At 45.6% G+C, this 13,842-nt stretch overlaps 1 protein-coding gene across 3 annotated transcripts in view; it reads right to left on the bottom strand.

The window, feature by feature from the left end:
• SAE1 (SUMO1 activating enzyme subunit 1) overlaps nt 1–13,842 on the bottom strand; it is a 75,967-nt gene that overhangs the window by 32,108 nt on the left and 30,017 nt on the right. For all 3 annotated transcript variants that reach the window (XM_019819296.3, XM_019819295.3, XM_003997616.6), the window contains one exon: nt 8,095–8,200. In XM_019819296.3, the coding sequence (XP_019674855.1) occupies nt 8,095–8,200 (106 nt within the window). The remainder of the gene's footprint in view (nt 1–8,094; nt 8,201–13,842) is intronic.

A 13,842-nucleotide genomic window follows, 5' to 3' on the forward strand; every position in this document is an offset into this window, starting at 1 on the left:
AAAAGCAGGGCCCTGATGACCTTCCCTCCAGCCAGCTCCCGGCGAGCTCCAGCCTCGCTACACCATGGTCTTGGCGCCAGCGACCAGGTGCAGAGACTGCTCGTCCACCTGCTATATACTTGCCTCTCTTCAGCCCCTAGCAAACCCCTTCTTTTTCTTTAAAATTTTTTTCCTAATGCTTATTTATTTTTGAGAGAGAAAGATACAGAGTGTGAGTGGGGATGGGCAGAGAGAAAGGGAGACAAAGAATCGGAAGCAGGCTCCAGGCTCTGAGCTGTCAGTTCGAGCCCGACGCGGGGCTCGAACTCAGGAACAGTGAGATCATGACCTGAACCAAAGTCGGACATTCAACCAACCTGAGTCATCCAGGTGCCCCGCCCCCCTCGTCTTTAAAAGCCAGCTCAGATGTCTCATCCTCTGTGAAGACTTTCCAGCTCCCCAAAGACGGCCAGGCCCCAAGTTCCCTGAGCTCCATGGCAGTTTATTACGGAGTAATTCACACAGGCTGGAGAACAGAATAGCACAACACGACCGTCATCTCCACGGCTCTGGTACAGCTTGTTTATGTTTCTCTTTTCCACTGGCAAGGATCTGATGAGGATTCCCAGGCACAGGATCTGGCACATAGCAGGTGCTCAAACAATGTTTGGTTAAGATGATTTTCGGCTTTAATTCTATGGCTCAAAAATGGCCTAAGTACTTTTCCACGACTCATCAGAACAGAGACTAAGAAAGTTCAGATTGCCAAGGATTCTCTGCTAAGTAATTCTCATCTTGTGATGAAGGCCATTTCTTCCTGCTCTGGGCTAAACCTGCATGGTATTGGTTCATGCTGGTACGTGAATGCTGTTTCCATACTAGACCTGATATTTTTAGCACTCCTGTTATGATAAACTCACAGTAACCTCAAAAAGAACAAATCAAAGTCAACTTTTTGCCACAGGAAACCAGCTCACGCTTAATGTTTTGCAACATGCCATGGGAGAATAATAAAAAGATGAGACCTTTTGCTCACAGATGGTGAGGCCAACTCTCAAGATAGTGGAAAAATGCAGCAGGAAGCATGCAGTCTGGCCACTGTCTTATGAAGTAAACTGGAAAAACACTCGACACCCAAACGAGGCAAACACACACACACACACACCCCAGGGCAGTTGCTTCATCAGAGGCTGTTGTGAATGGGGTGGTAAGAAACTCCTCCGTTTGAGGGGCAGGCCAGGGCGACGTGGGAATCAAGAGTCTGATGGGTGCCTAGAGGAGCAGGCTGGCAAGATGGTCCTCCAGGGACATCAGCGGGCAGGCCCTTCTCCCTCTAGAGGGGAGCAAATGACCAGAAGAGCCCGAGTCAGTCACTAGGGCAAAAAACTATTTCTTTATGGAACACCTACTATATGCTCCACAGGGCAATGGGGACACAAAGTCAGGTTCCCTGTGAGGTCTTCTCAGGTGTACATCATAGCCAAGTGAACACTCCATCCTCATTAGGAACTCCTAAGGTTTCATGAGATGTGTAAGACACCATCCTAGAAAGGCTCTCGGGAACAAATTCCAAGGCCTAGGAAAAACTGAAAACAACCTACATGGCCTTTTAAGATGAAACTGGTCACAAACAATGGTACACCCAAAGGAACACTACACATCATGCAGCCAACAAGACATGTGAGGTCACTCTATATATGCTCCAAGATCTCTCCAGATCGTGTAAGGCCAGCCGGTGAAAAAAAGCAAGCTGCCCGACAGCGTTGAAAAGTTCGGTTACGTACACACATGCGTGATTGTAATTGTTAATCATTTTGCAAGAAGACAAGCAACAAATTCTTAGTAGTTTCCCTGACAAATTGGAAGAGGTGTGGAAATAGGGAGGGCTTAATGAAGAAAACTTACTTTTTTACATCATTGGGAATTCTCTGAAAATTGCTTACTGTGATATTATTCCCAACAAAAATAAAACTCAAGTGTTTTTTAGGAAAGGAAGAAAACTATCTGGGTCAGAATTCAGAGCACCTCTGTGCCTAATATATATTTGAACCAGGGTTTTTTGTACTGTAGTGGCCATCCTATTTCCCTAAAAGGCAGAGCTCCTGATCTGAAAGGTAACGAAATCACTTAGAGGTGCATATAACAGATGTGAAGAGCAGAGTCCATGGGTCAAACAGACCTCATGGTCTCAATCCTGGTTCTGTCTATAAAACCAAGCATATGCCTGAGCAAATCACAGCCATGCTCAACCTTGGTCTCTTTCAACAAAGCGGGACAACAACCACACTTCAAAGAATGTCATGATAATGGAAGACAATATGTCAGATGCTCGGCATGGTGCCAGGCAAGGCAGCAAGTAGTGAAATGCACAATAACCACTCTCACATGCCACATGAAAACCACAGTAGTGTCTAGAAAGTTGACCGTTCACCTGGATATTCCCCAAGGCCATCCCACACTCTGAAGTCAAATGTTAACACCGTTTGACTTTATAAAACAAAAGCAAGGCCATTTTAGAATTACATCAATTTCAGGTATACAAACCTTGACTTAAAAAAAACAAACAGCTGGGGTGCCTGGGTGGCTGGGTCAGTTAAGCATCCGACTTCAGCTCAAGTCATGATCTCATGGTGAATTCAAGCCCCACATCAGGCTCTGTGCTGACAGCTCAGAGCCTGGAGCCTGCTTTGGATTCTGTGTCTCCCTCTCTCTGCTCGTGCTCTGTCTTTCTCTCTTTCTCTCTCAAAAATAAGTAAACATTAAAAACAAAATTTAAAAAAAATACAAAAATCTTCTCTGGGAATGCAAGCTGGTACAGCCACTCTGGGAAAACAGTATGGAGACTCGTCAAAAAACTAAAAATAGAACTACCCTACGACCCACCAATTGCACTACTACGTATGCGGTTTCAAAGGGGCACATGCACCCCAATGTTTATAGCAGCGCTATCAACAATACCGAAAGTATGGAAAGAGCCCAAACGTCCATCGATGGATGAACGGATAAAGAAGATGTGGTATACATATATATAGCGGAGTGTTACTCGGCAATCAAAGAGAATGAAATCTTGCCATTTGCAACTACGTGGATGGAACTGGAGGGTATCATGCTAAGTGAATAGACAAGACAAAGACATATGATTTCACTCCTATGAGGACTTTAAGATGCAAAACAGATGAACATAGGGGAAGGGAGGCAAAAATAACATAAAAACAGGGAGGGAGACAGAACATAAGAGACTCTTAAATATAGAGAACAAACTGAGGGTTACTGGAGGGATTGTGGGAGGGGGGATGGGCTAAATGGGGAAGGGGCACTAAGGAATCTACTCCTGAAATCAGTGTTGCACTAGATGCGAACTAATTTGGATGTAAATTAAAAAAAAAAAAAAAAAAGTAAAACAAGTTAAAATTAAAAAAAAATCTCAGTCCTCCTCAATATCTGATCAGAAAATATTCTGAAGAAGAATCAAAAGAGAATATTAAATAGTATAGAAGTCGTGCCCCTGACACTCACCTCTCCCATTTACCATCTCATTACCTTTCTTAGAGCTGAGGAAAGGCAGGGTTATTTATCCCTTAGCTCCCTTAAGCCCAAGTCAGTAACCTAGATTGGAAGCTCACGTACCAAAGGTTAAGCCAGCTGAGCTAGGCGCGGAGCTGTGATCTGAGCTCAGCTCTGGTAGTCCCCAAAGTCTGTGCTTTTTCCATGACACGAGACCATCAGCCTCTATTCGGGCTGTGCTTTTATTGCTATGGTTAGCAATCAAAACAGACTGGGCAAAAATAATGATTCTAGTTAAAAGTGAACTTCAGGACTACCTAGAGGATATTCTGTTTGAATTAATGAAATTTTTTCTAGAACTCTTTTAAAGATTTTTTTTTTCAAAGTTTATTTATTTTTGGGACAGAGAGAGACAGAGCATGAACGGGAGAGGGGCAGAGAGAGAGGGAGACACAGAATCGGAAACAGGCTCCAGGCTCTGAGCCATCAGCCCAGAGCCTGACGTGGGGCTCAAACTCACGGACCGCGAGATCGTGACCTGGCTAAAGTTGGACGCTTAACCGACTGTGCCACCCAGGCGCCCCTCTAGAACTCTTTTAAAAGAAGCACACTTAGAATAAGTAAATATTCTGGTATAAATCACAGGTCAATAAAGTTGTTAATTAAGGGGCTCCTGATTGACTCAGTCTGTTAAGCGGCTGACTTCAGCTCAGGTCATGATCTCGCGGTCCATGAGTCCAGCCCCACGTCGGGCTCTGTGCTGACAGCTCAGAGCCTGGAGTCTGCTTTGGATTCTGTGTCTCCCTTTCTCTCTCTGCTCCTCCCCTGCTCACACTCGCTCGCGCTCTCTCTCTCTCTCAAAACTAAACAAAGAAAATTTTTTAAAAAGTAAATAAATGTGGGGCGCCTGGGTGGCACAGTCGGTTAAGCGTTCGACTTCAGCCAGGTCACGATCTCACGGTCCGTGAGTTCGAGCCCCGCGTCGGGCTCTGGGCTGATGGCTCAGAGCCTGGAGCCTGTTTCCGATTCTGTGTCTCCCTCTCTCTCTGCCCCTCGCCCGTTCATGCTCTGTCTCTCTCTGTCCCAAAAATAAATAAACGTTGAAAAAAAAAATTAAAAAAAAAAAGTAAATAAATGTGACACTATTCCAAAATAAAAAATAAAAAAGTTATTAATCGAAAGTATAAAAATAATAAACAGAAATACAAGCCACAAGAAGTTCGTATTTTATTGGATACACTATTTAGACTGAGAAAAGATTTTAGCGACAGGCTCGCCAACTTAGTCTTATCATCTTATAAGTGAGGGGACAAAATCCTAGAGAGGCAAGTTATTTGCCCAAGGTTACAAAGACAGTTGATGGCAAGTGTATTTGGCAGAAGGAAACTTCCCACGTAGGAGCTGGTGCGCTCTGCTGCGTGAATCCAGTGAGGTCAAATTACAGGACACTTTCATAGCTACATGAATGGCTGGGCAGAAAAACTGAAACAAGGGGCGCCTGGGTGGCTCAGTCAGGTAAAACGTCTGACTTCAGCTCAGGTCATAGTCTCATGGTTTGTGAGTTCAAGCCCCGCACCGGGCTCTCTGCTGTCAACACAGAGCTCGCTTCGGATCCTGTCCCTCCCTCTCTGCCCCTTCCCTGCTCATGCTCTCTCTCTAAAATAAACACTTTTAAAAAATCCAAAGATTTCTTTGGCTGTAAGATGAAGATGATACACTCATAGAGTCAGGTTCATACCTACAGGTGGAGGGTTCTAAGCTGCTGGCGTAACCAGGTCACAAGGGCCATTTCCCTCTACTTCCAGGACTTTAGTCCAGTAGGCAGCGGAGGGTGTTAATCAAATATGCATTCTCGGAGAAGCTCCCAGAAGCCAAATTGGCCCTCGAGCTCACTGCACCTGGAGCACTCCCTGTAGCTCCAGTTGCAGCCCTTCTGCAAAGATACAGCAGAGCCCGGAGACCAAGTGAACACATCAGCAGGGATGCGTGTAGGACACCACACACAAAAGGTCAGAACCTGTCATCTGCTGCAGAAAGAAAAGCCCAGGCAAGGTTGTGACGGATCTCCAAAAACAGCCAGGAAGGGCACAGGGTGTGGGGTGAAGGCACCAGCCCCCGAAGAGTCAGGAGACGTGGGTGTGAAACCCACACTACAGCACTAATTTGTTCTACAGTGACAGAGACTCCTTTCCCCTCCCGTGTCACTCACTGCAAGGGTTCTGAGGCTTAGGGAAACTGGTCTGACAATCTGGACTCGCTGGCCAACGATGAGGGTCCCTTCACAGCCACGTCTGCCACAGGTGAGGTGGGGAGAGGGAGGAATGGCAAGCCCACACCTGTCATTCCTGGCCTAGAGGCGATGTGGGCCCGCCTCCTTCTAGAATTCTATGACCATTACAGAACTGTACATGGGAAAAAGATTAAGATAGTACACTGTATGGTATGTTTCTTACTACAGTAAAAAAGTTTCTATGACTGTTAACTAATGGACATCGTTCAAATCCAAAGCCCTGAACCTTGAAACCGAAAACGTTAACTAGTACCACTTAGAAGAAAGAAGTAAACAAACACAGGGGATGTATTACCCAACAAAGTGTCATAGGCAGAAAATTAAAATCCAGTGGGAATAGCGACTCAAGTATGGAATTAAGGGAGACTGAGTCAATCCCAAAACTTCTCCGCAGTTGCAAAGTACTCATGCCAAAAATAAAAACCCCAAAACAAAACCAAAGCCCCCAACTTCACAGACAACGCAGGTCTCTAGGACTTCCTCACTTTGCGTGGAGCCTTTTGCCCGTATACAAGCCTCACAAAAATCCCATGAGGCAAGTGCTATTAACACCCCCAAGGTCAGAGGTGAACTTGAGTGAGCTTCAGGGAATTTAACTCTGTGGCTATCAGCCACCAAAAACAATGACAAAACCAGGACTGAGAAACCAGATCTGTTCTGAACAACCGTGCACCACTGCCTGCCGTAGAGGTCACAGCACTAAAACGACAGCTTCTTCCTCACGACGCTCTATTCCCCCCGTCCCTTGTAACTTCTGAAGGCCAGCAGCGCCCGGATTAAATACAGACTTTCCCCCCCACACTGTTTCCAGGTTACTAGTTCTGCCTTCCCGCCTCAGTGACGGCCTCCCAAGGGCAGGGATGACTGCAGGTCTGGGCCTTCATCGGTCCGTGCCTTTTACAACAGCTGTACGCGGGGACCGGCAGCTGCTTCACACGAGTGTGGCGAGGGTCCCATAAGCTCCTATCTAGAAGCACTCCGAATGGAGCCGGGGTGCTGCTCTCACGGGTCTCACACGGTATTAGGTGTCAGGGTCCTACCTCCCTGGTCACCGCCAATCGGCATCCTCTTAGATAAAACACTGAGCCTTTCTAGGTCTCTGTTTCCTCACCTCAAGAGACCAAGCTGGGGAGAACTCCCACCCTGTCTATCTCACAAGGGTGCTGTGATGAGGAGATGGGAGGAGAAAATACTCTAGAAGCTGCAAAGGGCTAGATCACGTTCTCATCATGACGCTACTGACACTAGCGGCTGGATAACCTTGTCCGTCGGGGGCTGTCCTGCACCATGGATATTTAGCAACATGCCTGCCCTCTCCCCACCCCACCTGCCCCCAGCCCGAGCGACCAAAATTGCCTGGACACTGCTAATGCCCCCTGGCGGGCAAAACTGCCCTCAGCTGAGTATCACCCGATTTTGGTAAGCTCAAATACCAGACGACCGCTTTTATAAGCCGCAGCCAGAACCGCTCAGGCTATACCCCAAGGCTCTGCAAACTAATGGCCACTGTTTACTGAGGGCTCTCGAAGTGCCAGGCACTGATGATCAGCTTCTCCCGATGGCACAGGCCCCAAGCTCATGCTGAACCCTGGACTGGAGAGGGTACTCCCTCGCTTGCTGCTCTGTCCCAGTCCAGGGAAGGAGGTGTTTTCTGAGTCCTAGCAGACTCACGTGCGTAAGACTCATTCCCACCTAACCCACTGGATGATTTCTACACAAATGGATACTAAGTGCTCTGAACTAGTTCTTCCCAACCCCGATCTGGCGAACACCACTGATAATATGGGAAAAGCTTTCTTCCTAGCTAATGAAAACATAAACCTTAGCCTCCTCCAATCTTCAGTTTATTAAGAGGTTTTATACAGTTTTACGTATTTCCATTTCAATCTATATACACAGCGCCTGGTTTTGTGTAGCTATCACAAACAGCCACATCTGTCCTGATATGGGGTAGGAGGTGTTCCCAGAGTCTGCGCAGACAACTAGAAGGAAGGAGGTGGGGATGTGGCTCCTTACCCAGCCCTGGAGAAAGGAAGGCTGAAGACTGTCCAAATGCGCCCAAAATTACATTTCTGCAAACTTTACAAATACAAACGACAGGTCGACCTCAGTCTCCCTGAGAATGGGTCAGGGTTACGCAGAGCTCAGTGAGGGGCCTCATCTCCATCCACCTGGATGTTCTGGGGGGGGGGGGCACTGAGAACCAGCTTGTGAGGAGCTCGACTTGGGGCAAACACCAAGAAATCCCTTGGACTGTACAGCCAAACCCGCAGCAATCCGAGCACATGGCGCTCATCGGAAGCTCTGCTCTAAGCCCTCACCTTGAAGGAGAAAGTAATCCGAAGCTGTGCGCTTCAGAGCGGCCTTCGCTTTCTCACTGCTCCAGTCCACCTCCAGCGCTTCCTTCACGGAGCAGAAGACCACTTTCTGTTGAAAAAAGGCAGAACTGGTTAGGAAGAAAACATGTCGGCTTTAAATTACAAGGCAGTAGCTCTTCACCTTCTAGGAGAAATGTGATTATTCAAGGTTTACTGTTTGTTAAAGGAAGCTGAGGACCACTCAAATCCAATAAACATTTATTAAGCACTTACTGTGTGGCTCCTCTGGGCACTGGGGACACAGCAATGAGTGACACATACTCCCTGCACTGAAAGAGGTCAGAGCAAAGCTAAAAGACCCAGTTCCACTCTGGCTCTCCTGAATTCTGTGTTCACACCTCAGACATACCTGCATGAGTAAGCAAGTGTGTGTGCCTAAAAATATTCAAGAAAACATTCTAACAGTCAAAAGAAAAATTAAATAGGTCTCAGTAGAAAAATGATTCGATGATAACGATACCAATAAATACAAGCAAAATACAAAGCAGAAAAACAAATAAGGGTTATGGAACGAAAGCGCCAGGCCGTGGGAATGGAAAGGCATTTGCAAAAGCCCTGTGGTAGAAGGAAGCATGGCTGAAACCTATTATGCTAAATGAAATGATCTTGAAAACTGCCATCACAGAGTTATATCTTAAAATACATATAAACAATTAAATATGAGTAAGAAAGTGGTTTTCCTTTTACTTTCCTAAATCATTCAGTCCAAAAGCCAAGGGCTGGGACTAAGGAAGGGTAGGGAACAGAGTGTGAGTAGAGGGGCTGAGTGGCCTGATAGGGATAGAGCAGAGCAACGTAGGAGGGGCGGCACTGGGAGACTGACTCCCCCCAAGGACTTATGCAACAAGTGAATATACGGGAAACCCAGGGTTCTCACTGTCAGAGAAGACAGTCCTAATTGTGGAAAGGGAAAAAACGAGAGTAAAGCCTGTGGTGGGCTACTGGTGTGAACTCATTTTCAATATATATATAGACAAGAAAGTAAACGTAGATGCAAGCGTGTCTGTGTACACACACAAATATAGTAAAAGTTTGGATTGCAAATAAGTTGTTCTGCGAATGTTCCACAAGACAAGCAAACATTTCTAATAAATTTTAACTTGATAAACGAGTGATATCTTGCAACACGAGCAGTCTGTGCCATTGAAAGTCACATGATCACAGCTGAGCCAATGGTTCTTTGAATTTGCTTTGATATACAAGTGCTTTGGATTACAACCATGTTTCTGGAATTAATCATGCTCACAAACCAAAGTTTGACAGAGCTATGTCCATGGACGAGGTATCAAAGCGACGATGCCCTGACAGCAGTGAGAACACGTAATAGCCAGATGGTTTCTAACCCCCACCAGAGAAATAGTTCTCTTTGGAAACATGGCTGATTTTGAAGCTGGGGCAGAGCCCATGTACTACCGTGCCTAGAATAAGGAAGCGCCCAAAGAATGACGGGGAGGTATCGAGAGGAAACAGGAGCCAACATAAATAAACTTAAATAAACTAGAATTCATTAGTCATAAATCTAAAATTAACTATTACTGTGACCCCCACACCCCTGCGAACATGGCACTATGAGCGGTACGGAGCACATGGCCTTCCGCTTTCGCACCCTCGGTGCCCTCCGCACACCCTGCCTGCCGTGACCCTGGGGGCTGAGGGTGGGCATGGGCTCTGCTCCACTCTCCCTGCGTAAACTCAGACAAACAGGAATGGTATTTGAAAACAAGAGAAAACGGTATTTGAACAGTGGGAATCAGCAATTTTGCACAGAACTGTAGTCTGCCTAAAGTTGGGACAAAATCGAACACATGAGTTTGGTGCTTTGGAAAATGTGAAAGCTGCTAGTGATGTCTACTCCCCTCTATTAGAAGTAACTGAAATTAATGAAGCTCTTGCAGAAAACCCAGGACCTGTCAACAAACCTTCTTATGAGGATGGTTGGCTGATCAAGATAACATTCAAGAATCCTTCAGAACTGCATGAATTAGCGAGTGAAGAAGCATATGAGAAATACATAAAATCTGAGGAATAAAAATGGAACCCCTAAATTGACTAGCACGAAACAAAAATAAAATAAAAGCAATTAACAAAGTTTGATGAAGAATATGGTACTTACGTATTTTCAAAATACCTCTCTGAAAATTACATATTATTGCACAGGGCAGAGAGGAATTGTTTTCAAAGGAGAAATCGACCTTGAATAATCCTACTCTGAAATCAAAGTTAACACTGCCAGTAAAGGAGCATGTGGAAGCCAGCACCAGACCACAGGATGGGATGAGAGGCACCCACACTCTGGTGTGTCTGCCCAAGGTGTGCAGCTAGAATCTAATCATGAGAGAACATCAGACAAAGCCAAACTAAGGCACATTTTAAATTTTTACAAAATAACTGCCTTGTAATCTTCAAAAGCATCATGAAAATCCAGATAAATGCATGATCCTGAACTGGATCCTTCTGTCATTAAGGACATTATTGGAACAACTGGTAACAGCTGAAATGGGTCTGAGGTAGATGGTAGTGATGTATTCATTTGAATTTTCTGATTTTGAAGTTTGGTTTGATTTCTCTATGGAGAATGCCTTGTTTGAGAAAATGCAAACTGAAGTATTTCAGAGTGATGGATGGACCCCTTCCTTATTCTCAAATCGTTCAGAAAAAAATGGTTCTCAGTGCTAACTACTATTATAAAGTTTGAGATGGTATGTGCATATACAAGTAATTTCAAACTTCCAGAGATATAGGTCTCTTTTTCTCCTTCCTTTTCTCACTACATATACACACTACGCCCCAGATATTTAAAACAGAAAAGAGACACAGCATAATTTAGAAGGCTAAGTGAACCAAGATCTAACTGCTCCCAGGCAGTTGCACGGTCTGCTAAGGATCAAAATGGAATTGACAGATGAAAGTTCAAATAGCTAGTGAAGATGAAACGGTCAGGTTTTTAAAAATGTTTTTTTAATGTTTATTTTTGAGAGAGAGAGCTAGAGAGAGCATGTACAAGGTGGGGGGGCGGGGGGAGGATCCAAGGCATCTGTGCTGACAGCAGAGAGCCTGATGCAGGGCTCTAACTCATGAATCGCGAGATCATGACCTGATCCAAAGTCAGAGACGAAGTCAAAGGCTCACTGACTGAGCCACCCAGGCACCCCTGAAACAGTTTTTAAGGTGGCTTTCTGCTTCCCCCATAAATACTCCTTTGGGGTTTAAACCCACCGTAAAAGTTAGTATACAAATATTTGTCCTGACCTCAAACCTTTTGGTCAGTGGGTCTGTTTGACCTCAAAAGTCAAGTCAAATAATCAGCTGACTGACATTTATTGCCTGATACAGACTGCCAGATCCTTCCTAAGTCTTACAAAACGATAAAGCCAGCCGCAGTCTGGGAACACCATCACAATGACGACATAAACTCTCACTAGGTTTCATAAACTACCTAGATTTTAATTCGGAATTTTTGTAGTTTACTTGGCTAAGAATTCACTAATTTGTTAGGTCACACTATGACAAACAAGGAAAAAAAAAAACTGAGTCTTAGTCCCAGGCAAGCCTACCTCTAAACTTTCAGGGCCCAGGTTTTGTAAAAGTACAAATGGAGGGGCACCTGGGTGGCTCAGTTGGTTGAGCGTCCGACTTCGGCTCAGGTCATGATCTCACAGTTCGTGGGTTCGAGCCCCGCATCAGGCTCTGTGCTGACTGCTTGCTCAGGGCCTGGAGCCTGCTTCAGATTCTGTGTCTCCTTCTTTCTCTGCCCCTCCCCCACTCACGCTTTGTCTCACTCTGTTTCTCAAAAATATATGTAAAGGGGCGCCTGGGTGGCTCAGTCGGTTAAGCGTCCGACTTCGGCTCAGGTCATGATCTCGCGGTCCGTGAGTTCGAGCCCCACGTCGGGCTCTGTGCTGACCGCTCAGAGCCTGGAGCCTGTTTCAGATTCTGTGTCTCCCTCTCTCTCTGACCCTCCCCCCCATTCATGCTCTGTCTCTCTCTGTCTCAAAAATAAATAAACGTTAAAAAAAAATTTTTTTAAATAAAAATAAAGTCTCTGAGCTTTAATTTCTATTAAAAAAAATAAATAAATGTAAAAAAAATTTAAAAAAAAAGTACAAATGGAAACCCGTATCACAACTACATATTTAGGTATACGTCACACTAACAATTAAAAAAATAAAGTATACTGTATTCTCCTGCCTTGACAGATATACGTTCTTCATTACCACCTGGAAGACAGGGTTCAAATGTGGAATCCTCACACTCCTGGGACGTTCTATGTCAGAATGAGATGCACTAGAAAGCTAGTCCTCACCCCCTCCTCCCCCTTTCTTCCCACCTCTGGCTCTGTCCCACAAGGCAAGAGGCTGTGCAACTTGGGTGTGGCCACCCAGGCCACTCTTCTTGACTAAAACACCTGCCCTTCAGGCCTAGGTATGTGGACATTGTTGCAAAGTTTGCACTCCAAAGGCAGATCAGGGAAGAAGCTCACCAAAGCCTGGGAAGTAAGCCTGGGACTGTTTGGCAGGAGATTCCAGGGGTCCCAAGTATCCACAAGGGAGTCCAGGACAGAGGGGTGGAGGGATGGACTCCAGATGGACATATCTCCTTAATCCCATGGAATTCTCACTCTGCTAGGGGAACGGCTGGTAGGAGGCCAGGGTGGGACCTTCTAGAGTACTAGGGCCAGGGACAGAGGCCCTCTTTCCTCCCCAAATCTAAGGGCAGAACTGCTCACAATGTTGCTAGTAACTTGTGAACTCAGACAAATGAATTTACCTCTCAGGCCTGTCTGTGGCAGACAACTTTTAGGGGGGTGTCCTGGTATTTGGGGAGGCGGGCCCTAGTAGCCTCATCTGATATGTGTACCAGCCCTCCAGCCACAAGTGACAGGGCCAAAGGTAGGTACACGGCCCAAGTCACACCAACCAGATTCTTTATTCTGGGAATCAAGAATCTGAAAGTTAAAAACAGAGGCATGTGAAGGGCAGGCAGGACTCTTTATAGAAAAGATAAATTCCTACAGCCTCCAAGTCTCCCCATCTGGCCTGGTCTTTCCCCTTCTCAGGTCACAGTAGTTCTAATGCCTCTTGTGCTACTCCAGGCTGCCTCTAACATAATGTCCCATTTTTTGGTTCAAACTGTTCAAAGTCTACTACCACTGAGCCGCCTGGCTGGCTCAGTCGGCAGAGTGTGCAACTCTTGATCTCAGGGTTGTAAGTACAAGCCCCACGTTGCAGGTAGAGATTACTTAAAAATAAAATCTTAAAACACACACACACAGACACACACAGACACACACAGACACACACACACACACACACACACACACACAGTCTACCACTGTCATTTGTAACAATTAAAAATAAAAAAAAAACAGGAGTGCATGGCTGGCTCAGCTAGTACAGCATACGACTCCTGATCTAGAGGTCATGAGTTCGAGCCCCATGTTGGGTATAGAGATTACTTTAGAAAACCAAACCAAACCAAACGTAACCATGTCACCTAATCTATACTACAACAAATGCAAACGGTGGTACCCATCTTACACACCTGACACTGGATTTACAATGTGAAAAACATGCTTAATGGCACCTACAGAGAAAGAACAGTCTTTCAGATGAAGCACCCAGCAGTGCCTGCCAGGTAGCGGCAAAACTACTTGAATGAACACACTGTAACAGGTAACTTTCACATCTCACT

The sequence above is a fragment of the Felis catus genome, chromosome E2, assembly GCF_018350175.1.
Source record: "Felis catus isolate Fca126 chromosome E2, F.catus_Fca126_mat1.0, whole genome shotgun sequence".
Lineage (NCBI taxonomy): Eukaryota > Metazoa > Chordata > Mammalia > Carnivora > Felidae > Felis > Felis catus.